Source organism: Staurois parvus, unplaced genomic scaffold (assembly GCF_062004578.1).
Source record: "Staurois parvus isolate SC_StPar_1 unplaced genomic scaffold, SC_StPar_1.0 ptg001322l, whole genome shotgun sequence".
In the NCBI taxonomy this organism is placed as follows: domain Eukaryota; kingdom Metazoa; phylum Chordata; class Amphibia; order Anura; family Ranidae; genus Staurois; species Staurois parvus.
Genome location: NW_028319118.1, coordinates 197,018 through 223,872, shown reverse-complemented (window position 1 = coordinate 223,872; position 26,855 = coordinate 197,018). Strand labels below are relative to the sequence as shown.

General features: G+C 46.2%; 1 protein-coding gene across 1 annotated transcript in view; it reads left to right on the top strand.

The window, feature by feature from the left end:
• Window positions 1-26,855, top strand: part of LOC149437055 (vomeronasal type-2 receptor 26-like) — a 50,503-nt gene that overhangs the window by 21,774 nt on the left and 1,874 nt on the right. Inside the window, exons 7-8 of the mRNA XM_089661188.1 lie at window positions 7,979-8,767; window positions 17,336-17,563. Of these exons, the coding sequence (XP_089517314.1) occupies window positions 7,979-8,767; window positions 17,336-17,563 (1,017 nt within the window). The remainder of the gene's footprint in view (window positions 1-7,978; window positions 8,768-17,335; window positions 17,564-26,855) is intronic.

Sequence of the window (26,855 nt, the reverse complement as noted above, 5' to 3'; positions counted from 1 at the left end):
GAGTGTAGGAGGAAACCGGAGTACCCAGAGGAAACCCACACAGGCACAGGGAGAACATGCAAACTCCAGGCAGGTGGTGCTGTGGCTGGGATTCGAACCAATGACCCGAGTACTGCCAGGCGGAAGTGCTAACCATTTAGCCACTGTGTTGCCCATAACATTGTTACAATATATTTGTGAATGAAGCCTGAAGTGTTTGCAGTCTCCCTTCACACAGGAGCTGCTGCTAGCACTCCTGTTACGCAAAAAGAGGATTTGCATCCAAAAACATTGAATTGGGTGAAGTCAGGGCTTCAGGAATATGAATGTATTTTCACTTTTGCACTCAAATGTGTTTTATGGCCCAATCACCACCTGCTTTAACCCCTTGGATCCTGCACAAGCACCCCCATTCAATTGAAAGTGACAGGGGGTATAACTTCTGCTACAGCTATGAAGCAAAGAATTGCAGCGACATATGTACACCCCTGGCCTCTGTCTCTGCAGCTAAAAAGGCAGCAGTTAGGGGTGGTAAAACCACTGCTCAACCACAAGGTTTTACCACCTCCAGCCACATGTGTGAATGAGCCCTAACAGTGCTAGCAGTCAGTGTCCCCAATCACCGCTATACCAGGCCAGTGTCACGAAAGGGCCTCGACCACATGTGGGGTGCTTTCTGCAGCACAACCTCCCATGTGAATGAGCCAGAAAAGTGCAGCCAGTTACAGTGTCCAAAAACTAAATCGGCGGTCAGGAAATTAGATGTGTAATATATACCCCTAGAATGCCTGAAGGTGCTCCTTGGATTTTGGGCCTCTCTATGTGGCTAGGCTGTGAAAAAGTCTCACAGATATGGTACCCCCTTGTTCGGGGGGAGTAGCAGCAAGGCTTTTTTTCAGCAGGAATGTGGGAAAATGCAGTTCCAGCACCTCCAGTAATGAATGTATTTAATTGCAAGAGGTGGTGGGGTGTCCAAAAACGAATTCGGTGGTCAGGAAATTAGATGTGTAATATATACCCCTAGAATGTCTGAAGGTGTTCCTTGGATTTTGGGCCTCTCTATGTGGCTAGGCTGTGAAAAGTCTCACACACGTTACCCTCTTATTCAGGGGGAGTAGCAGCAGGGCTTTTTTTCAGCGGGAACACGGGGGGGGGGGGGGGGAACACAGTTCCGGCATCAACAGCACTGAATGTATTTAATTGGAAGAGGTGGTAGGGTGTACTGTAGGGTCCATTGATGCTGGCTGCTGGTCGATCTATTGTCATAGGAGGGGATCTATTTTTTCGGGGGGGGTTGTCTATTGATGCTGGGGAGGTCTTCTTTTGATAGTGGGGGGTCTGTTGTTGCTTGGGAGGTCTTATGTTGCTGTGGGGTCAATTGTTGCTGGGAGGGATCTACTATTGAGGGCAGGATCTATTATTGCTATCAGCTGGAGGGTCTATTGATGCTGGCTGTGGGGAGACCTGCTGATGTTGCCTGGGGACCATTGCTGATCGGGTGGGGGGTATTTTGTCGCAGGTGGTCCATTGTTGCTGGGTGGGGGTCTATTGCTGCTGGCTGCAGGGGATCATTTTGCTGCTTTTCTTGTTATCATTACAAATTCCATACAAATTGATACTTGGTTCTGTACTCTCTAAGGGGGCGGTACTGGGAAGCAGGTAAGGGGAGGAAAGCAGGGATGGTGCGGGGCGGAAGCAGGGCGTGACCGGAAAGAAAGAGTTCCTGAACCTATTCTTTCAGAAAAAAAGCCCTGAGTAGCAGAATGTGTTTTGGGGTGCAATTCTTACTATGCCCATGCTGTGTGTGAGAAATATCTTGTTATTTGATAATTTTGTATAAAAAAAAATACATTTTCATTCTGCATTTTCTAAATATTTTGTGGCAAAAAGATGAAATCTTCAACAGCCTCACCACACCTCCCAAAACCCAGGAGTTGGAAGTTTGTATTGACAGATTGGACTTAGGGGACTTCGGGTCTTCTGCTGGAGGTAGTTTGTGATGAAGGAGGTCTTTATGCTCAAATGCTGTGCAAGGATCCCAGGACTTGGGTCAATGAAGAGAGAAACCGGGGTAAAGTACAGCGTTTTGAGGAGGTACTGGATAATGGGTGCATAGGCAGCGCCTCCTCAAAGGGGTACTGGGTAATGGGTACATAGGCAGGCAGCACCTCCTCAAAGGGGTACTGGGTAATGGGTACATAGGCAGCGCCTCCTCAAAGGGGTACTGGGTAATGGGTACATAGGCAGCGCCTCCTCAAAGGGGTACTGGGTAATAGGTACATAGGCAGCACCTCCTCAAAGGGGTACTGGGTAATGGGTACATAGGCAGCACCTCCTCAAAGGGGTACTGGGTAATAGGTACATAGGCAGCACCTCCTCAAAGGGGTACTGGGTAATGGGTACATAGGCAGCACCTCCTCAAAGGGGTACTGGATAATGGGTGCATAGGCAGCACCTCCTCAAAGGGGTACTGGGTAATAGGCGCATAGGCAGCACCTCCTCAAAGGGGTACTGGATAATAGGCGCATAGGCAGCACCTCCTCAAAGGGGTACTGGGTAATAGGCGCATAGGCAGCACCTCCTCAAAGGGGTACTGGGTAATAGGCGCATAGGCAGCACCTCCTCAAAGGGGTACTGGGTAATAGGCGCATAGGCAGCACCTCCTCAAAGGGGTACTGGGTAATAGGCGCATAGGCAGCACCTCCTCAAAGGGGTACTGGGTAATGGGTGCATAGGCAGCACCTCCTCAAAGGGGTACTGGGTAATGGGTGCATAGGCAGCACCTCCTCAAAGGGGTACTGGATAATAGGTGCATAGGCAGCACCTCCTCAAAGGGGTACTGGGTAATGGGTACATAGGCAGCACTTCCTCAAAGGGGTACTGGATAATAGGGACATAGGCAGCACCTCCTCAAAGTGTTGGCTTTTGCCCTTGTCTCGAGATCTAAAGGCGTGCCCATCCAAAACCTGAGCCTCTCGTTAATGACCCAAATTCTGGAGTCTTGCACAAGCATTCGATCATGACCAGGGGAGTAAAGATGGCTGCCCCCCTTTCTCTTGGACCATTACCTTCTCCCCTTCACATTAATTAACCACTTGGACAACCAGCTGGAGTTAATGGCTAAAACAGCCTTTTATTACAACAATAAATAACATTTGTAAATAATGTAAATCCACTATAAGTGGAGCTTCCAGGTCCCAGAAGGCATCAATAAACAAAGCTACCTGCGTCTTCCAGGTCCCAGAAGGCATCAATAAACAAAGCTACGTGCGTCTTCCAGGTCCCAGAAGGCATCAATAAACAAAGCTACGTGCGTCTTCCAGGTCCCAGAAGGCATCAATAAACAAAGCTACCTGCGTCTTCCAGGTCCCAGAAGGCATCAATAAACAAAGCTACGTGCGTCTTCCAGGTCCCAGAAGGCATCAATAAACAAAGCTACCTGCGTCTTCCAGGTCCCAGAAGGCATCAATAAACAAAGCTACGTGCGTCTTCCAGGTCCCAGAAGGCATCAATAAACAAAGCTACCTGCGTCTTCCAGGTCCCAGAAGGCATCAATAAACAAAGCTACCTGCGTCTTCCAGGTCCCAGAAGGCATCAATAAACAAAGCTACCTGCGTCTTCCAGGTCTCAGAAGGCATCAATAAACAAAGCTACCTGCGTCTTCCAGGTCCCAGAAGGCATCAATAAACAAAGCTACCTGCGTCTTCCAGGTCTCAGTAGACATCAATAAACAAAGCTACCTGCGTCTTCCAGGTCCCAGAAGGCATCAATAAACAAAGCTACCTGCGTCTTCCAGGTCCCAGAAGGCATCAATAAACAAAGCTACGTGCGTCTTCCAGGTCCCAGAAGGCATCAATAAACAAAGCTACGTGCGTCTTCCAGGTCCCAGAAGGCATCAATAAACAAAGCTACCTGCGTCTTCCAGGTCCCAGAAGGCATCAATAAACAAAGCTACGTGCGTCTTCCAGGTCTCAGAAGGCATCAATAAACAAAGCTACCTGCGTCTTCCAGGTCCCAGAAGGCATCAATAAACAAAGCTACCTGCGTCTTCCAGGTCCCAGAAGGCATCAATAAACAAAGCTACCTGCGTCTTCCAGGTCCCAGAAGGCATCAATAAACAAAGCTACCTGCGTCTTCCAGGTCCCAGAAGGCATCAATAAACAAAGCTACGTGCGTCTTCCAGGTCCCAGAAGGCATCAATAAACAAAGCTACCTGCGTCTTCCAGGTCCCAGAAGGCATCAATAAACAAAGCTACCTGCGTCTTCCAGGTCCCAGAAGGCATCAATAAACAAAGCTACCTGCGTCTTCCAGGTCCCAGAAGGCATCAATAAACAAAGCTACCTGCGTCTTCCAGGTCCCAGAAGGCATCAATAAACAAAGCTACCTGCGTCTTCCAGGTCCCAGAAGGCATCAATAAACAAAGCTACCTGCGTCTTCCAGGTCTCAGAAGGCATCAATAAACAAAGCTACCTGCGTCTTCCAGGTCCCAGAAGGCATCAATAAACAAAGCTACCTGCGTCTTCCAGGTCCCAGAAGGCATCAATAAACAAAGCTACCTGCGTCTTCCAGGTCCCAGAAGGCATCAATAAACAAAGCTACCTGCGTCTTCCAGGTCCCAGAAGGCATCAATAAACAAAGCTACCTGCGTCTTCCAGGTCCCAGAAGGCATCAATAAACAAAGCTACCTGCGTCTTGCAGGTCTCAGAAGGCATCAATAAACAAAGCTACCTGCGTCTTCCAGGTCCCAGAAGGCATCAATAAACAAAGCTACCTGCGTCTTGCAGGTCTCAGAAGGCATCAATAAACAAAGCTACCTGCGTCTTCCAGGTCCCAGAAGGCATCAATAAACAAAGCTACCTGCGTCTTCCAGGTCTCAGAAGGCATCAATAAACAAAGCTACCTGTGTCCTACTTAAAATAGACCTCCAGCCGCAACACCACCGACTCGGAGACAATCACCCGCAGATACCATCATCAGAAAAAACTGGGAGCCGTACCTCGGACGGGTCCCTACAAAGTACCTTTTTGTGCCCACAGTAACCTACGAGGACTATGCACCCAGCTGGCTCCAGTCAGCACTAACCAACACGACCACCACCCAAAAAAACGGGCAAGACACAACGTGTAGTGAAGAAAACTTTCCTTTTCTAGTCTTCCCCCTCCCACACCCCATTCAAACCACCCCCCCGTGGCTCCACCCACTCCTATCTTAACCACTTAGCACTCCCCATCCTATTTCTTGCCAACTTCGATGACTCTCCACCCCTTTAACCCCTGTCATGCCGGCCCGCCGCTCATGTCTTCTCCTTTCCTCTTACTCTGGTCCTCCCTTAAAAAATGGCATTCACCACAAGCTGCCTCCAGCAGGGAACCCAACGTCCTCAGAGCCCAGTTCCTCACTGTGACATCATCCACAATAATGGACAATATGCCTCCAGTCCTCTGATGCCTTGGGATCCATTCACATCTGGGCATGTTTGATCCGATCCCAATCCGCTGGGCAAAAATGACAAATCACATCTGGACACCTACCAGGCGTGTTCAGGTGCCATTTATTTTCAATGGAACTTAAAACGCGGTGCGATTCTTCCCGTGATTGTCGTACGATAAACGGAGCTGCAGTCGCGGAAGTCACATGGTGTGACGCTTGACACCCCAACAGGAGCCCCAGCTCCTTCTTAGGCCACCAGATTCGGGGGATGAGGTTCGCTGCAACTGCAGAGCGATTTATTGTGCAACATCCGCGCTGCATTTTAGTCGCCACGTAAAACACCCAGATCTGAGGGGAGCGGAAAACAGCGATAGTGGGGGCTGCCTCAGGACTGCTTTTCTTCCCATCCAAAACCCCCCCCAAAAACAACCCTTCTCCTCCTCAAGTCTCCTCTTCTAAAACACCAAAATCAACCCCCCCCCCTGAAAAAAAAAATCCTTCTCCTCCTCAAGTCCCCTCTTCTAACACCAAAATCACCCCCCCCCCCCCCCGAAAAAAAAAACAATCCTTCTCCTCCTCAAGTCCCCTCTTCTAACACACCAAAATCAACCCCCCCCCGAAAAAAAAACAACCCTTCTCCTCCTCAAGTCCCCTCTTCTAACACACCAAAATCAACCCCCCCCCCCCGAAAAAAAAAAATCCTTCTCCTCCTCAAGTCCCCTCTTCTAACACCAAAATCACCCCCCCCCCCCCCGAAAAAAAAAACAATCCTTCTCCTCCTCAAGTCCCCTCTTCTAACACACCAAAATCAACCCCCCCCCCCCGAAAAAAAAACAATCCTTCTCCTCCTCAAGTCTCCTCTTCTAACACACCAAAATCACCCCCCCCCCCGAAAAAAAAACAATCCTTCTCCTCCTCAAGTCTCCTCTTCTAACACACCAAAATCACCCCCCCCCCCCCGAAAAAAAAACAATCCTTCTCCTCCTCAAGTCCCCTCTTCCATTACACCAAAATCCCCCCTCCTCAAATTGCCCTTCTCAGCACAAAGCATCTACCCCCAACCCCCTCCAGCACAAAAATAATACCCCCCAATCAGTAAAATTCCTCCAAAATACCCCCTCCCAGCATCAACCAACCCCATCTCCCCAAATCCCCCCTACCCAACACATGCCACCCCCCTTCCAATGCAAACCCCCCCAACAAAAAAAATCCCCTCTTCAAGCACAAAACCCCATAAAAAATCCCTCTTCCCAGCCCCCCCAACCAAAATATCCCCACCCAGCACAAGGTATCCCCCCAAATCTCTCCTTCCAACACAAATTCCCCAACATTAAAAAAAATCTCCCTCCCAGCCCCCGAAAAATACTCCTCCCAGAACAAATGATCTCCCCAAATCCTCCCCCAACTACAAAAAATGTAGTTTAGTCATGGTTTATCTAGTAATGGTTTATCCAGTAATGGTTTATCTAGTCATGGTTTATCCAGTCATGGTTTATCTAGTCATGGTTTATCCAGTCATGGTTTATCCAGTCATGGTGTATCTAGTCATGGTGTATCTAGTCATGGTTTATCTAGTCATGGTTTATCCAGTCATGGTTTATCTAGTAATGGTTTATCCAGTCATGGTTTATCCAGTAATGGTTTATCCAGTCATGGTTTATCCAGTCATGGTGTATCTAGTCATGGTGTATCTAGTCATGGTTTATCTAGTCATGGTTTATCCAGTAATGGTTTATCCAGTAATGGTTTATCTAGAAATGGTTTATCTAGTCATGGTGTATCTAGTTTATCTAGTCCTGGTTTATCTAGTTTATCTAGTCATGGTTTATCTAGTCATGGTGTATCTAGTTTATCTAGTCCTGGTTTATCTAGTTTATCTAGTCATGGTTTATCTAGTCATGCTTTATCTAGTTTATCCAAATCATGGTTTATCTAGTCATGGTTTATCTAGTCATGGTTTATCTAGTAATGGTTTATCTAGTCATGGTTTATCTAGTCATGGTTTATCTAGTTTATCTAGTCATGGTTTATCTAGTCATGGTTTATCTAGTCATGGTTTATCTAGTCATGGTTTATCTAGAAATGGTTTATCAAGTCATGGTTTATCCAGTCATGGTTTATCTAGAAATGGTTTATCTAGTAATGGTTTATCTAGTCATGGTTTATCTAGTTTATCTAGTCATGGTTTATCTAGTCATGGTTTATCTAGTCATGGTTTATCTAGTCATGGTTTATCTAGTAATGGTTTATCTAGTCATGGTTTATCTAGTCATGGTTTATCTAGTAATGGTTTATCTAGTCATGGTTTATCTAGTAATGGTTTATCTAGTCATGGTTTATCTAGTCATGGTTTATCTAGTTTATCCAAGTCATGGCTTATCTAGTTGTAGTCACATTCAGCTGAACCTGTCCTGTGATGTTGAAGATGTTCTGTAGATTCACAAGCCACTTTTTCAGAAGTGAAGGAGAAGTTTGGAGAAGCTTTGAATCATCCATGACATTATGGAACAAGTCCAGCTAAATGCAATAACTACCACAACCTCTCTCGTGTTTCTTGTGTTTCTTCAGATCAGCCATCGAGTTACCGACCCTCTCCTGAGCGATAGACAAAAGTTCCCAAATTTTTACCGCACCATTCCTAGTAGCTGGGTTTGGTATGAGATGGTTATAAAGGTCCTAAAACTGTTTAGATGGCATTGGGTCGGAATCATCACATCGAATGACGGCACCGGAGAAATGGAACTGAGGGAGCTGAGAAACGAGATGACCAGACACGGGATCTGTATAGAATTTGTCATCTACCTGACCAAGAATGTGGACATTAACAGACGGAGAATGATGATAATTGAGAAGTCAACCACCGACGTTGTTGTAGTATGCGGCCATTTTTTAATTGAATATATTGTCTTTTGTACAGAATCCAAAGCTCTGAGAAAAAATATCACATTAATTCTCAATCAGTCATGGGATATCTTTTCATATCCAGAGGTCGTTCTAATGGAAACCTTTAACTGTAGCTTATTACCGATGTATCCTTTCCACTACATTCCAGGATTCGATCTTTACATGGAGAACCTACATCCATCCAAACGGCCAGCCGATCCATTGCTGGAAGATATTTGGCTCTCAATGTTCAACTGTCTGTCTTCTAATGAAGATAAAAATAAGATGTTCAGATTTTTAGGTTTTCTTCCTAATGTCACCTGCACTGGGCGGGAACGGATCGCATATCGATTCAGCAGAAAGCATGGCTCAGAGTTTTATTCCATCTACAGTGCGGTGTACGCTCTGGCTCAGGCTTTGAACAATATGAAACTAAGTAGAAATACGTTTGGAAAGTATGGATTAGGACGAAAGGTACGTTTATTTTCTATGTTTATCTTTTCCTCTAGAGCAGGGGTGCCAGACTCAATGTCATCGCGGGCCGAGTCAGCGTTATGGTTGCCCTCAAAGGGCCGGTTGTGTCTGTAAGATTGTATAAATGTATCTACTCGTTATCATACTAAATGGTTGCCTCTGCATTCACATTGTATTGGTTTTAGTAATACCTCTTGTTGGGCTTCATGTTCGACTCGAACATCGGCCATTCATGTGTTCGGTGTACACACGAGCGGTAAGGGTGTTCGGCATGCTGTTTGCCCGCCGCGCCCCACAATGCTCTGCGCCCTGACAGTGCATGGTGATTGGCTAAAGCAAGGCACCTGACCACAGTTGCAGAACACAATGACATCACGAGGGGGCAGGTTCACCTGGTTGATGTCACTGGGTGGCCCCACCCCTTAGATATTTAAGAGTTCTTCTTTTTCCCTGAAGAAGGCGTGAAGACACACCGAAACGCGTTGATTATATAGAAGCTATCTCTGTAATCATATGTATGGATGGTGATGTTACAACATTTGTAATGGCTGGCCAAACATAGTCATACTGGGGATCCTTGTCATGCAATTAATACTTAGATGGTGATGCTGTACTATGACTTTGGATGACGTATTCTATGGTATGTCTACATGCTAAAATCATTTTTTGACACAATAAAAAGCTTGTACTTTTTACTAAGCGTTTTTCGGTATACATCTATGCCTTCAAAGTCCCAAGTCCTATAGGGGGTCCCCCCCCCCTCCACCTGGTGACATCTAATGTTTCCAGTCACTGATATCCCATCATGTGTGGTCCAAATGAGCACCTGAGGACAGGAAACAATGAAATGTAAATACTCTGTGTGTCCGGGAAGGCTTTTATTGTGGAGACAACTGCTTTTGCAATACGTTTGTATTAGGCATATATAGGACATACAATCAATATACAGGACATATAATCAATATACAGAACATACAATCAACATACAGGGCATAAAATCAATATACAGGGCATACAATCAATATACATTGCATACAATCAACATACAGGACATACAATCAATATACAGGACATATAATCAATATACAGGGCATACAATCAATATACAGGGCATTCAATCAATATACAAGGCATACAATCAACATACAGGACATACAATCTATATACAGGACATACAATCAACATACAGGACATACAATCTATATACAGGGTATAAGATCAACATACAGGGCATACAATCGATATACAGGGCATACAATCAATATACAGGACATACAATCAATATACAGAACATACAATCAACATACAGGGCATAAAATCAATATACAGGGCATACAATCAACATACAGGACATACAATCAATATACAGGACATATAATCAATATACACTGCATACAATCAATATACAGGGCATACAATCAACATACAGGACATACAATCTATATACAGGACATACAATCAACATACAGGACATACAATCTATATACAGGGCATAAGATCAACATACAGGGCATACAATCGATATACAGGACATACAATCAATATACAGGACATACAATCAATATACAGAACATACAATCAATATACAGAACATACAATCAACATACAGGGCATAAAATCAATATACAGGGCATACAATCAATATACACTGCATACAATCAACATACAGGACATACAATCAATATACAGGACATATAATCAATATACACTGCATACAATCAATATACAGGGCATACAATCAACATACAGGACATACAATCTATATACAGGACATACAATCAACATACAGGACATACAATCTATATACAGGGCATAAGATCAACATACAGGGCATACAATCGATATACAGGACATACAATCAATATACAGGACATACAATCAATATACAGAACATACAATCAATATACAGAACATACAATCAACATACAGGGCATAAAATCAATATACAGGGCATACAATCAATATACACTGCATACAATCAACATACAGGACATACAATCTATATACAGGGCATACAATCAATATACAGGGCATACAATCAATATACAGAACATACAATCAACATGCAGGACATACAATCTATATACAGGACATACAATCAACATACAGGACATACAATCTATATACAAGGCATAAGATCAACATACAGGGCATACAATCGATATACAGGGCATACAATCGACATACAGGACATACAATCAACATACAGGGCATACAATCAACATACAGGACATACAATCAACATACAGGGCATACAATCGATATACAGGGCATACAATCGATATACAGGGCATACAATCGACATACAGGACATACAATCAACATACAGGACATACAATCGACATACAGGGCATGTAATCGACATACAGGGCATGCAATCGACATACAGGGCATGCAATCGACATACAGGGCATGCAATCAACATACAGGACATACAATCAATATATTATTATTATTATTTCAGGTACTTATATAATGCCATCAATTTACTCCGTGCTTCACATATATATTGTACATTCACATCAGTCCCTAACCCTCAAGGGGCGTACAATCTAAGGTCCCTAACTCACACTCATACATACACATACTAGGGACAATTTAGACAGGAGCCAATTCACCTACAATGTATAGGACATACAATCAACATACAGGACATACAATCAATATACAGGACATACAATCAACATACAGGACATACAATCAATATACAGGACATACAATCAACATACAGGACATACAATCAATATACAGGACATAGAATCAATATACAGGACATACAATCAACATATAGGACATACAAACAACATACAGGACATGCAATCGATATACAGGACATGCAATCGATATACAGGACATGCAATCGATATACAGGACATGCAATCAACATACAGGACATACAATCAATATACAGGACATACAATCAACATACAGGACATACAATCAATATACAGGACATACAATCAACATATAGGACATACAAACAACATACAGGACATACAATTGATATACAGGACATGCAATCGATATACAGGACATACTATCGATATACAGGACATACTATCGATATACAGGGCATACAATCGATATACAGGGCATACAATCAATATACAGGGCATACAATCGATATACAGGGCATACAATCAATATACAGGACATGCAATCGATATACAGGACATACAATCGATATACAGGGCATACAATCGATATACAGGACATACAATCGATATACAGGACATACAATCAATATACAGGACATACAATCAATATACAGGACATACAATCGATATACAGGGCATACAATCAATATACAGGACATGCAATCGATATACAGGACATACAATCGATATACAGGGCATACAATCGATATACAGGACATACAATCAATATACAGGACATACAATCAATATACAGGACATACAATCGATATACAGGACATACAATCGATATACAGGACATACAATCGATATACAGGACATACAATCAATATACAGGACATGCAATCGATATACAGGACATGCAATCACCTAGCATCTAACATGTTGCATAATACAACAAAGATGTACATTGTTGAGTCCCAGCAAAGAACACGCATGCATATATGTGCAATCAGCTACCGGTAGGAGGTTCTTGAGGAAAGGGGTTTTTGGATCCCCAAATTTTTTTTTTTCCTCCTCCTCCTCTCTCTTTTCACCAGAGTCTGCCTCAGCTTTCTTTTGTTTTCTTTTTTTTATTATTTTTTAGGTATTGTATTCCTGTATGTATTTCTGAACATCAGCTCTCATACGTGTTACGTGTAGCTCATGTTATTCAACAATGGAGCGTCCATCTTTGTTGTGTTATGCTTGATGTTAGATGACATACAAACATCAGAAATACAATGATAGTCCTCTACTGACACGTGAATAAATAGTTCCAAAAACAATATTAAAAAAAATTATTATGTATCCAAATACAGTATCGCTTTTCCAAGACTAAGTGCCCACATGGAAGAAAAATATATTTGAAATATATTTTAAGAATATTCTTCCCACATATTTTGACATATATTTGAAATGCTAAAATTTGGCCATATTGAATATATTTCAATATATATATATATACAGTCAGGTCCATAAATATTGGGACATCAACACAATTCTAACATTTTTGGCTCTATACACCACCACAATGGATTTGAAATGAAACAAACAAGATGTGTTTTAACTGCAGACTGTCAGCTTTAATTTGAGGGTATTTACATCCAAATCAGGTGAACGGTGTAGGAATTACAACAGTTTGTATATGTGCCTCCCACTTGTTAAGGGACCAAAAGTAATGGGACAATTGGCTTCTCTGCTTTTCCATGACTAGGTGTGTGTTATTCCCTCATTATCCCAATTACAATGAGCAGATAAAAGGTCCAGAGTTCATTTCAAGTGTGCTATTTGCATTTGGAATCTGTTGCTGTCAACTCTCAAAATGAGATCCAAAGAGCTGTCACTATCAGTGAAGCCATCATTAGGCTGAAAAAACAAAACAAACCCATCAGAGAGATAGCAAAAACATTAGGCGTGGCCAAAACAACTGTTTGGAACATTCTTAAAAAGAAAGAACGCATCGGTGAGCTCAGCAACACCAAAAGACCCGGAAGACCACGGAAAACAACTGTGGTGGATGAGCGAAGAATTCTTTCCCTGGTGAAGAAAACACCCTTCACAACAGTTGGCCAGATCAAGAACACCCTCCAGGAGGTAGGTGTATGTGTGTCAAAGTCACCAATCAAGAGAAGACTTCACCAGAGTGAATACAGAGGGTTCACCACAAGATGGAAACCATTGGTGAGCCTCAAAAACAGGAAGGCCAGATTAGAGTTTGCCAAACGACATGTAAAAAAGCCTTCACAGTTCTGGAACAACATCCTATGGAGAGATGAGACCGACATCAACTTGTACCAGAGTGATGGGAAGAGAAGAGGATGGAGAAGGAACTGCTCATGGTCCTCAGCATACCACCTCATCAGTGATCATGGTGGTGGTAGTGTCATGGCGTGGGCATGTATGGCTGCCAATGGAACTGCTTCTCTTGTATTTATTGATGGTGTGACTGCTGACAGAAGCAGCCGGATGAATTGTGAAGTGTTTCGGGAATATTATCGGCTCATATTCAGCCAAATGCTTCACAACTCATTGGACGCTTCACAGTGCAGATGGACAATGACCCAAAGCAGACTGCAAAAGCAACCAAAGAGTTTTTGAAGGGAAAGAAGTGGAATGTTATGCAATGGCCAAGTCAATCACCTGACCTGAATCTGATTGAGCATTTCACTTGCTGAAGACAAAACTGAAGGGAAAATGCCCCAAGAACAAGCAGGAACTGAAGACAGTTGCAGTAAAGGCCTGGCAGAGCATCACCAGGGATGACACCCAGCGTCTGGTGATGTCTATGCGTTCCACACTTCAGGCTGTCATTGACTGCAAAGGATTTGTAACCAAGTATTAAAAAGTGACAGTTTGATTTATGATTATTATTCTGTCCCATTACTTTTGGTCCCTTAACAAGTGGGAGGCACATATGCAAACTGTTGTAATTCCTACAACGTTCACCTGATTTGGATGTAAATACCCTCAAATTAAAGCTGACAGTCTGCAGTTAAAGCACATCTTGTTTGTTTCATTTCAAATCCATTGTGGTGTATAGAGCCAAAAATGTTAGAATTGTGTCCATGTCCCAATATTTATGGACCTGACTGTATACTGTATGTTGAAATGCGTTGTTATTACAAAATATATGAAAAATAGAATTACATTTCAAATATACTGCATGTCTTTAAAAATAAAAATCTACATTTTTAGAATGCATTTACAAATATATGTTAAAATGACTTTTGTATATGTTAAAAAAATGTGAAGAGTATATTTAAAAAATATGTATTTTTAAAAATATTTTTCATACATTTTGTAATATAAAAAAATTCACTTCAACATACAGTATATATATATATATTCTCCATCCTGAAGGATTCTGCTGTGTGCTTGCAGCTGCCGGAGGAAAGTAGAGGAGGGAAGCCGGCATCACTGCTGGGGTGGGGGCACACTGGGGTGCCTGGGCAGTAGGAGGAAACATATAGTGCACAGGGAGGGTGATGGGTGTGGTGGGAGGGGGGCAATTACTGGAATTGATCGCCCGTATGGTTCTCTCTGCAGCAGCTGAAAGCCAGCGGGAGGGAGAGGAGAAGCTGGCTTTCAGCTTCTGCAGAGAGAGCCATACAGGGGATTGGCTCCAGTAATTCCCCCCCCCCACCATGCTTATCACCCTCTGTGCCCACGTCCGATTCACCCAGCTGTCTGGGACCCCTGCTGGCCTGGGCCCCATACAGGAGGGCTGGTGGTAGCCCCTTTTCCATGGCCATGGCTGCACTGGTTCATTTCTGTCTGATCTACAGCATTTCTGTGTATCCTGTTACCAGTTCCTGTGCTTGGCTCCTTGTTACTGACCCGGCTTGCCTGTGACTACACTTGAACGCTACCTACCCTGACCCCGGCTTGTCTCTGGAATCTGTTCCACCATTACTGACCTGTTGGCCTGTATCCTGACTACTCTGCTGCCTGCTGCTTACGCCTGGTCAGATCTTCTGTTATGGACCCAACACACCTGACTCAGTTGCCTGCCTTGTTCTGTCTGCCAAGTGCTCCCTGACTAGTGTCCTGCCTACCTTCTCTGCCAGCCTGCTCAGCACCAGCAACCAGTCATCTGCCAGCCAAGCTCCAGCCAGTCTGCCCCTTGCCAGTCCTGGGTCTAATTCATCAGCCCATCATCTGATGTCTCTCCTGGTGCTGTGACAAGGTCATGTATAGCCTGGGGCAAAGATGCCAAATGGTGCCCCCCTCCCCAGAATGTATGAGCATTACGTGTCATCAATAGTCCCCTACCTTCCTTCCAAAAAAAATCTAAGCACTAATCTGCATGCTTACCCCAAGCATAAATTCTCTTTGCAAGCCAAATTCCCTTCAAACAAAAATCCCCACTCTTCCAGTACTCCTGCCAGCTTGTAGGTAGGCACTCTCTATGCAGCGCCCCCCACCTCACATGATACCAAAGAGCCCAGGGCAGCTGTCCCTCCTGCCCACTCCATGTCCCTGCCCTGGTGTCTCCTATTTGGCTCATCTTTGGGGAAGCACAAGTGACGTACCCGCTGGACACACTACAGGCACTTATACCCCACCGAGCTCTTGCAGTCACTGTCTCACTACCAGAGCTATAAGAAAGGCCTTCCTCTTCATGTCGGGGTCTACCACCAGGTGTGTGACACTGTGACCAGGAGTCCTGGGGTTTGTTGTAGCCCAGAGGATTGTGGGGAATATAAGGGGCCTGCACCCACTGCTCAACAAAAAGGGATTCCACTAGACTACGAAATCCTAGATAACTAACAATAGGAAATGCAAATGCTTGCCCAACATATGGCTCCATCAGTGAGATGTGACTCCATCAGTGAGACATGTGATACCATCAATGAGACATGTGACTCCATCAGTGAGATGTGACTCCATCAGTGAGACATGTGACTCCATCGGTGAGACATGTGACTCCATCAGTGAGATGTGACTCCATCGGTGAGACATGTGACTCCATCGGTGAGACATGTGACTCCATCGGTGAGATGTGACTCCATCGGTGAGATATGTGACTCCATCAGTGAGATGTGACTCCATCAGTGAGACATGTGACTCCATCGGTGAGACATGTGACTCCATCAGTGAGATGTGACTCCATCGGTGAGACATGTGACTCCATCGGTGAGACATCCATCGGTGAGATGTGACTCCATCGGTGAGATATGTGACTCCATCGGTGAGATATGTGACTCCATCGGTGAGACATGTGACTCCATCAGTGAGATGTGACTCCATCAGTGAGACATGTGATACCATCAATGAGACATGTGACTCCATCAGTGAGATGTGACTCCATCAGTGAGACATGTGACTCCATCAGTGAGACATGTGACTCCATCAGTGAGATGTGACTCCATCAGTGAGACATGTGACTCCATCGGTGAGACATGTGACTCCATCAGTGAGATGTGACTCCATCGGTGAGACATGTGACTCCATCGGTGAGACATGTGACTCCATCGGTGAGACATGTGACTCCATCGGTGAGACATCCATCGGTGAGATGTGACTCCATCGGTGAGATATGTGACTCCATCGGTGAGACATGTGACTCCATCAGTGAGATGTGACTCCATCAGTGAGATGTGACTCCATCAGTGAGACATGTGACTCCATCAGTGAGACATGTGACTCCATCAGTGAGATGTGACTCCATCAGTGAGACATTTGACTCCATCGGTGAGACATGTGACTCCATCGTTGAGACATGTGACTCCATCAGTGAGACATGTGACACCATCGTTGAGACATGTGACTCCATCAGTGAAAGCACAGAGCAAATAAACAGTATTTTACAAATGTGAACATTTTTACAACATCTAGTGTCAAAGTTGGTAGAGCGGTAATTTTTCATTTGACTCTGAAATGGTGAATTTAGAAGAAAGATGTTCCAGTAAATATCTTTTTCCTTTGAAAGCTGCGCAGATATGTCCAGACGATTCACTACATGAGCACGGACAGAGAGGAGGTCTTCTTTAATGAGCGAGGAGAACTACCCATCGACATTTATTTAGGAAAGCTTATCTATTATGAACCTTCAGAGGGAAATGTTAAAATCAAGGCAGAACACATAACAAGCAGGTCGACTTTAGAAAAACAGAAGTGGGAAGATTTTTCCGAAGGGGTCCAGTGGAAATGGGGCAAAGTAAGTTTTCCTATGTTTCTGTATGGTGCAGTTTGATTTCTCATTCCAGATATTGATGGTCTAATGATAGGAAAGACTCAGCTATACACCACACAGGCAAAAAAAAAAATTCCCAAACATGCAAGAGATTTGCAGACCTCCGAACATTGTAGAGCTCTATCTATAAGGTCTTCAGGCCAACCTCCGAGACCGCACTGAAGGACTCCAGGAAGCGGTGATACTTCTATAACTGCTAATCAACGTGTGATATTCACATACATTTATATATTTATACAGATTTATCCAGTGTGCAGAAAATATATAAAATTCATAATTTTCTGGCTCCTGAATTGCTCAATTCACAATTCTCCCAATTAGACATCAACATTTGTGAATTAAAAAAATGAAAGTAAAAATCAGGCATGTAATGTATTTGGAGCGCAGGGAGAGAGCACACGGAGATTGCACAGAAGCCAACATGTGGGCATTCATTGGGGATTTTTTCGGGGTACAGTCAATAGGTCCATTAGTCCACAGATCAACAGCAGACACAGCAACACAGTAAAGTTCTCTGGATGGCAATATGGGAAAACAGGGGGCCGATAGTCTACAGGGTTCAACAGGACAGAGTGTTAGAGGTTCCGTGGGAATTGGGTTTCATGGGGAGAATTGGGGGAGAATTGGGCTCAGTCTTTTGGTTAGTCCACTCACTGGATGCAGGGAGCTGGACACGGAGGGTTACAGTCCACACAGGCAACACAGGGTCAATCCACACAGGCAGCTCCTGGCAGCAAAGGGCTATGTCTGCCAGGCTCACAGGCAGCAAAGGGTTAAGTCTGCCAGGCTCACAGGCAGCAAAGGGTTAAGTCCATCAGGTTCACAGGCAGAAAAGGGTTAAGTCCACCAGGCTCACGGGCAGCAAAGGGTTAATCCGCACAGAGAAGCTTCAGGTAGAAAAGGGTTAAGTCCGTCAGGCGAGAGATCCGGGCAGCAAAGGGTTAATCCACACAGAGCAGCTCCAGGCAGTGGAGAGTTAACCCCACACAGGGGAGGGATCCGGCAGCGACTGGCAGGCAGTGGAGCTCAGTAAGAGGAGGGGGATTGGATCAATGGGGAGGCTGGCCCGGAGCTCAGACCTCGCTCACACTAGCAGGGACAACAGTCAGGAGATCTACCCCGGGACCACGCTCTGCATTAAATACTTAGCATCTGGTTACCATGGCAACGGGCCCCTCTCCCTGCGTCTCCAGCCCAGCACAGGGAATGCAGCCTTTGTCCATGTCGGGCACAGAGCTGTCAGGGCAGGGGCCGAGGAATGGACAGGCAGGCCTAACAATGTAACGCACTGGCTGACGACAACCACTACCCACAGACCGAAGTCCCTCAGGGCGCGGAGTCTAAGTCCCAGGCTGCCCTTCACCAGGGCCCCTGATGGTGGGGATGGACTTGACGCAGCCAGGAACCAGGTCGCGGCCCCCGAGACACCTCAGCTGCGGTAATGGCCGCCGCCAATGGCGTGTAGCTGGTGGAAGAGACAAAAGAGTAGTCAGACAAGCCGGGTCAACAACAACAGGACAAAACAGTACAGGACAACAGACGAGAATCACAGGTCACGAGCCGGGTTCAGCAACAGAGGATCAGATCAAGGGAGAATACAAAGAATAGTCAAGTCACAAGCCGAATCAGATACCAGGAGAGTCACGAGAGTCAGAACAGAGTAATAGCAACACAAAGACACAAGACACAAGTGCAAAGAGCATGTGCGGGCCACAGGCTTATATGTCATCAGCCACACCCCTCTGGGGGATGGACCACAGAGACCTGAAGGCATAAAAGGATTCCCATCATGCACAGCAGAATCCAAGATGGACGCCAGCACATGGAGTAACATAACCTCAGGGAAAAGGTAGGACCTTGACAGTACCTCCTCCTCAAAGACCCCTCCCCCTCCGCGGCTCAACAAAAGGTTTCTGAGGAAAGCGGGTATGAAAAGCGCGGAGGAGGGCAGGCGCATGGACATCCGCGGAAGGGACCCAGGAACGCTCCTCGGGGCCATAACCGCGCCAATGAACCAGGAACTGTAATCGACCTTGCACCAATCGAGAGTCCAGGATCCGGCTCACCTCATACTCCTCATGACCGTCAACCGGACAGGACGGGGCCGAGGCAGAGAGGTAGTGAAGCGATTGCAGATCAGAGGTTTCAACAGGGAAACATGAAAGATATTGGAGATCCGCATCCCAGACGGAAGGGCAAGGGCATAGGCCACCGGATTCACTTTGCGGAGAATGCGGAAAGGACCGACAAAACGGGGAGCTAGTTTGGGTGTGGGCACCCGAAGATTGAGGTTGCGAGTAGACAACCACACACGATCGCCGACCTGGTATGAAGGAGCGGGCAACCGTCTGCGATCAGCCTGGAACTTCTGGCGCTGAGCTGAGTCCCTCAAGGCCCTCTGGATCTGCCCCCATGAAGAACGCAGGGCAGCAAGATGGTTCTCCACAGCCGAAATGTCCTGTGGTGAGAACCTCTCAGGTAATACCGCGGGTTGAAACCCATAGTTGGCCATGAAAGGAGACATCCCGGAGGAGGAGTTGACCGCCGAGTTCCTGGCAAACTCTGCCCAAGGCAGGAGATCGGCCCAATCGTCCTGATGGTCTGAAATATAACACCGAAGGAATTGTTCTAAGGCCTGATTGGAACGCTCCGCAGCCCCATTGGACTGCGGGTGGTAGGCTGAAGAAAAGGAGAGACTAATACCCAACTGGGAGCAGAAGGCGCGCCAGAATCTGGACACGAACTGACTCCCGCGGTCCGAGACAATCACCTTAGGCAACCCATGCAGGCAAAAAATCTCCCTGGAAAAGACCGTGGCCAGTTCTTGCGCTGTGGGTAATTTCCTGAGTGGAATGCAATGGCACATCTTGGAAAACCGATCAACGATCATGAGGATGACCGTATGACCCCGAGACACCGGGAGGTCTACAATAAAGTCCATACCTAGATGTGACCAAGGACGCTCCCCATTGGGAATGGGTTGCAGAAGACCCAAAGGGAGATGCCCAAAGAGTAATAGCAACACAAAGACACAAGACACAAGTGCAAAGAGCATGTGCGGGCCACAGGCTTATATGTCATCAGCCACACCCCTCTGGGGGATGGACCACAGAGACCTGAAGGCATAGAAGGATTCCCATCATGCACAGCAGAATCCAAGATGGACACCAGCACATGGAGTAACATAACCTCAGGGAAAAGGTAGGACCTTGACAAGAGCGTGGGAAGACGGGATCGGGACGTGCACGTGGGGACAGGGAGCGGGGTGATAGGAGGGAGCCTGCATGTGGATTCCCAGAGCAGAAGGGCCAACGTTCTAGTGCTCGGCCAGGGGAGCAGGATGCTCCCTCGACAGGGGGCCAGATTGCTGGCAACAGAAGAGCGAGGGGCTGCTGGGGCGGGCAAGCAAGCGCCCCCCCCCCCCCCGAACCATACCAGGCTACTTGCCCTTCAAAGCACATTGTCCGCATGTTGACTGTGGCCTGTGGTTGTGGAGGTCTACGGGTGGGGGGATTATTGGGATCTGGAAGACCCATTTAACAAGGGGGCCCTCAGATCCCTGCCCCCTCCTTGGGAATGAGGATGTGGAACTGCTACACATTCACAAAAAAAAAGAAAGTGTAGTGTAAAAAAAGACAGGAGACAATCTTTGATGAGTCCTTTATTAAAAATAAAAAAAATAAAAATGTCCCCCAAAGTAGATCCAATGCCAATCACAATGCCTGCCTCTGGCACTACCCAAAAAAAGACCAAAAAAAAAGCGCTACGCTCTCAATGCCAGCTCCTGCCGTCTGACAGCTGTGCCCCAGATGACAGTTCTTCAATACTGTCATGATGTCACAAGGGGTGGGGTTCACCCCACCCCTTTGTGACGTTCTCACGCGCTGTGGTCAGGTGCATTGCTTTGACCAATCATAATGCACTGTCAGGGTGCAGTGCATTGTGGGGCACAGCAGATGAACAGCCCACTGAACGCCCTTACCATACATGTGTTCACCGAACACCCGATGGGCTAATGTTCAAGTCGAACTTAGGTTAGATTCCAACATGAAGCCCATCCCTATTCTGTGTATATACTCTTGTTTACCTTCTAGAACAGGAGGGAAATCATTTATGTAACAAAAAAACAACTTCATGTAGGAAGTCAACACTCTGACCCACCAACTGCACCTCACTATTGCTTGTTAACCTCCCTAGAGGTCTGATGATGTCAGGATTTCTGTGCTCAGAGCGGTACTTTGTTTTCAATGGGAATGTCTTTTTTTTATTGTAGGCTGTAATTCTTAGGAATAACTCCCTGAAATCTGTCCGAACAAGAGTCTAGTAAACATCCCGGGGAGGATAAAACTTGAAACACGAAATCATAAATTATAATTTAATAAATATTCATAAAAAATAATAATAATATAATAATAAATGTAATTCAATAATATAATCAAACCAAAAACACTGAAATGTGAAATAGAGCGCCAAGTTGGCCCATCGCTGAGCTCAGTCGCAGAATCGTTTTCAGTGTCTGATGAGGAATTTCCCCCACCAATCATTATCACTCAATTCTGCAAGTGGTTCTGATTTACTATCGCTGTTCTCTAGCCGGTCTAAAACCGCGTCTGACCTAAAGGGACGCTTTTTGGACGCCATGGACGTTTCTCAGTTTCCAGGCAGAAAGAACAGTAATAATGCAGGCAGGGCACCGGACAAAGCACTCGGGACACAATGTATGTGAAATGGTTGGATACAGCAATGTTATACGATGTGATTTTACTGTATTTAGTGAATGTCACTTTTTTTACATTTTTGAAATTCCCGCCGGTTCCATCCCCACGCTTGCAGGTGATTAGGGATTTCACGGCTTTACACCTGAAATAAACAACCTTGCAGATGAGAGCTGGGAATGATATGTTTATTAGTGATAATACCATTGTATGAGAGCGCCCATGCCCCGCCCATGCCCCGCCCATCAGATGCTCTGATTAGATATGTGACAGTCCATACACTTATAGGGTTTTTCATGGCTTGTTGCCCACCTTTCTGCTTATCAGTTACACTCCACAATATTTGCCTTTTACACTTCAGGATATCTTATCGAGACATTTTGTCAAACATTCATCATTACTCGGCAGTTTTTGACAACTTGCACAAACTTGCATAAAATATCTTTTATAAGCCTTTGGAAGCAGCAGAAGCCATTTTAACTAGCTGCCGACCGCAGATCGCCAAATGACAGCTTCACTGCGGTCGGCCAGTTCTGAGTGGACGTCATATGACGTCCTCCCAGAACGCGCTCTCCTGCGTGCCCCAGGGGGCGCGCACCCGGCGATCTCTGTGATCGCTGTGTCCTACGGACACAGCTGATCACGTGATGTGGTGAAAGGCCAATCACAGCGGCCTTTTACCACGTGATCAGCGGTGTCCAATGACACGCTGATCAGAGGGAAATGCAAGTGCTGGTTCTCGGCTGCACTTTCCTCACGCTGTCAGATCGTGAGGAAAGTACTGCTGAGAACCGGCAGTTGTCAGAGCGGGGATCGGCACCGATCATTAGGGCACTGATGATCAGTGCCCTGATGATCGGTGCCCAGCAGTGCCACCCGCAAGTTCCGCCCACCTGTGCCCAGCAGTGCGCCCACTAGCTCCACCCACCTGTGCCCAGCAGATCACCCACCTGTGCCCAGCAGTGCACCCACCTGTGCCACTCTGCAGTGCCACCTACCTGTGCCCAGAAGTGCCACCTACCTGTGCCCAGCAGTGCCACCTACCTGTGCCCACCCACCTGTGCCCACCAGTGCCACCCACCTGTGCCCACCCACCAGTGCTGCCCACCAGTGCCACCCACCAGTGCAGCCCAGCAGTGCTGCCAGTCAGTGCCACCAGTCAGTGCCCAGGGGTTGTGCCAGTCAGTGCCGCCAGTCAGTGCCCAGCAGTGATGCCAGTCAGTGCCATCTATCAGTAGCCATCATCAGTGTCACCTATCAGTGCCGCCTATCAGTGCTGCATATTAGTGCCGCCTATCCGTGACACCTCCTTAGTGCTGACTATCAGTGCCGCCTATCCGTGCCACCTCATTAGTACTGCCTTTCAGTGCCCTTTAGTGCTGCCTATCAGTGCCCATCAGTGACGCATATCAGTGCCCATCAGTGCTGCCTCATCAACGCACATCAGTGAAGGAGAAAAAATACCTGTTTGAAAAATTTTATAATAGAAACAAAGAAACTTTTTTTTTTCAAATTTTTTGCACTTTTTTTATTTATAGCGCAAAAAGTAAAGTGCCCAGTGGCGATTAAATACCCCCAAAAGAAAGCACTATTTGTGAGAAAAAAATGATCAAAATTTCATATGGGTACAATGTTGCATGACCGTGCAATTGCCAATCAAAGTGCGGCAGCGCTGAAAGCTGAAAATTGGCCTGGTAAATAAGGGGGTATAAGTGCCTGGTAGGCAAGGGGTTAACTGGTAATGGAGCAGAATTCACTTAATGATAAATGATGGCGATAATAGCCATATCTAATATAATAAACCTTAATATATATATATGTATTAATCAATTTAAACACTCTTATTCAATTAGAATATATTACTATGATGTAGGATATAGTAAGGATCACTTTTATCCACTTTTATACAGAGGGAACGGAACCCGGAAGACGGCATCGGCCGGAGACGCTGCACGGGGGACATAACGGGACCGCAAGACCCCCTGGAGAGATCCCAGAGCAACGCTGCAGGGTAATCCCGAGTGTAGCTCGAGGGGGTTACCGCTTCTGGTACTAAAAGTTAACCCCGAGCTACACTCGGGAATACTGCCAGGGGGGTTAAGTGAGGAGTGGCGGCTTCAATGATCAGTAAGTGGGAGGGGTGGCAGGAGACCAAAGCAGCAACTTACTAGCTACAGTCACTATATGTATAGTGGAGCTGCCCAGCATTATGGCTTTCAAAGTCCTAACATTTAGTCAGGTGTCTGTGGTAGTGAGCCCTTGTAGATCGAGTGATACCTCAGCCTGGAGAGGAAGTCCAAGAGAAGCAACCTTTCTCTATGGTTTCTTCGGTCAATAGAGCAGCATTATGTTTGGCTACACTGTGCCCATGTGATTGGCGGTGGCCATCTTGGGTCAGCAGGGTCTATTTAAGTTGAGAGAAGGAGAAGAAGTGCCTCTAAGTGCAGTATATCACTTTATTCAGGTTTAAAGGTAGGAACACTCACATAGTTGAGGTAAATAATAGCATAAAAACCATGGTATGGTGTAAACATCGGTCAGGTGGGTATACAGGGTGAAGAGCTGTCATCGGTGTGGAGTATGTAGTAGTCAGCGTGCCACTGGAGCGGCGTGGTAGCTGGAGGGGAACAGCTGTGGAGCCAGCCGGCGTGCATGTCCTCACTCAAAGCTGGGTGGAACGTACGCTGGAACGCAGCGACAGTGTGGCCGTGATAACGTCAGATACCCAAGGTGCACTGCGACGCATTTAGGAGCGTTTCAGAGCATGCACTAGCCAGGAAAGGTGGAAGTGCGCTTCTTTATCAAGCAGCTATTTAAGTCCCTGCTCTGGAATTTCTGTGCGCTTCTAGTGTGTTGCCAGTGTAGGGAGAGACCCAAACCTGGGCCTTCTGCGGTGAGTAGCAATGTTTCTTCTTGCTGAGCCACCTGCTGGACAGCTCCCTTGACAACTATTTGGACGATCCTATCTTCACGTTGTTTTTCATGAACCTTGAACCCCTTGCTCCTCCCATGAACTTCCTGATATAAGCCATGTCTCTGCACTTCCTGTTTGCCAGATTATTGTGCTCTCCAGCCAGTATTTTGCTCCTTGCCTTCTCTGTTATTATTCATATTTTGCTATCACTCATTCTAGACCCTTGGATTGTTCTCGACTACTCTTATGCCTGATCCCAATCTGCAGCTGCTCATTACCGACCTTGGCTTGTTCTCGACTACGCTTCTGCCTGATCCCAACCTGCGACTGGTCATTACCGACCTTGGCTTGTTCTCGCCTACACTTCTGCCTGATCCCAATCTGCAGCTGCTCATTACCGACCTTGGCTTGTTCTCGACTACGCTTCTGCCTGATCCCAACGTGCGAATGCTCCTTACCGACCTTGGCTTGTTCTCGACTAAGCTTCTGCCTGATCCCAACCTGCGACTGCTCATTACCGACCTTGGCTTGTTCTCGACTACGCTTCTGCCTGATCCCAACCTGAGACTACTCATTACCGACCTTGGCTTGTTCTCGACTACGCTTCTGCCTGATCCCAATCTGAAGCTGCTCATTACCGACCTTGGCTTGTTCTCGACTACGCTTCTGCCTGATCCCAACCTGTGACTGCTCATTACCGACCTTGGCTTGTTCTCGACTACGCTTCTGCCTGATCCCAACCTGCGACTGCTCATTACCGACCTTGGCTTGTTCTCGACTACGCTTCTGCCTGATCCCAACCTGCGACTGCTCATTACCAACCTTGGCTTGTTCTCGACTACGCTTCTGCCTGATCCCAACCTGCGACTGCTCATTACCGACCTTGGCTTGTTTACTGACCACGCTTCTGCCTGATCCCAACCTGCTACTGCTCTTTACTGACCTTGGCTTGTTCTTGACTATGCTTCTGCCTGATCCCAACGTGCGAATGCTCCTTACCGACCTTGGCTTGTTCTCGACTACGCTTCTGCCTGATCCCAACCTGCGACTTCTCTTTACCGACCTTGGCTTGTTCTCAACTACGCTTCTGCCTGATCCCAGCCTGCGACTGCTCATTACCGACCTTGGCTTGTTCTCGACTACGCTTCTGCCTGATCCCAACCTGCGACTGCTCATTACCGACCTTGGCTTGTTCTCGACTACGCTTCTGCCTGATCCCAACCTGCGACTGCTCATTACCGACCTTGGCTTGTTCTCGACTACGCTTCTGCCTGATCCCAACCTGCGACTGCTCATTGCCGACCTTGGCTTGTTCTCAACTACGCTTCTGCTTGATCCCAACCTGTGACTGCTCATTGCTGACCTTGGCTTGTTCTCTACTACGCTTCTGCCTGATCCCAACCTGCGACTGTACATTACCGACCTTGGCTTGTTCTCGACTACGCTTCTGCCTGATCTCAACCTGCGACTGCTCCTTACCGACCTTGGCTTGTTCTCGACTATGCTTCTGCCTGATCCCAACCTGCGACTGATCATTACTGAACTTGGCTTGTTCTCGACTACGCTTCTGCCTGATCCCAACCTGCAAATGCTCATTACCGACCTTGGCTTGTTCTCGATCACGCTT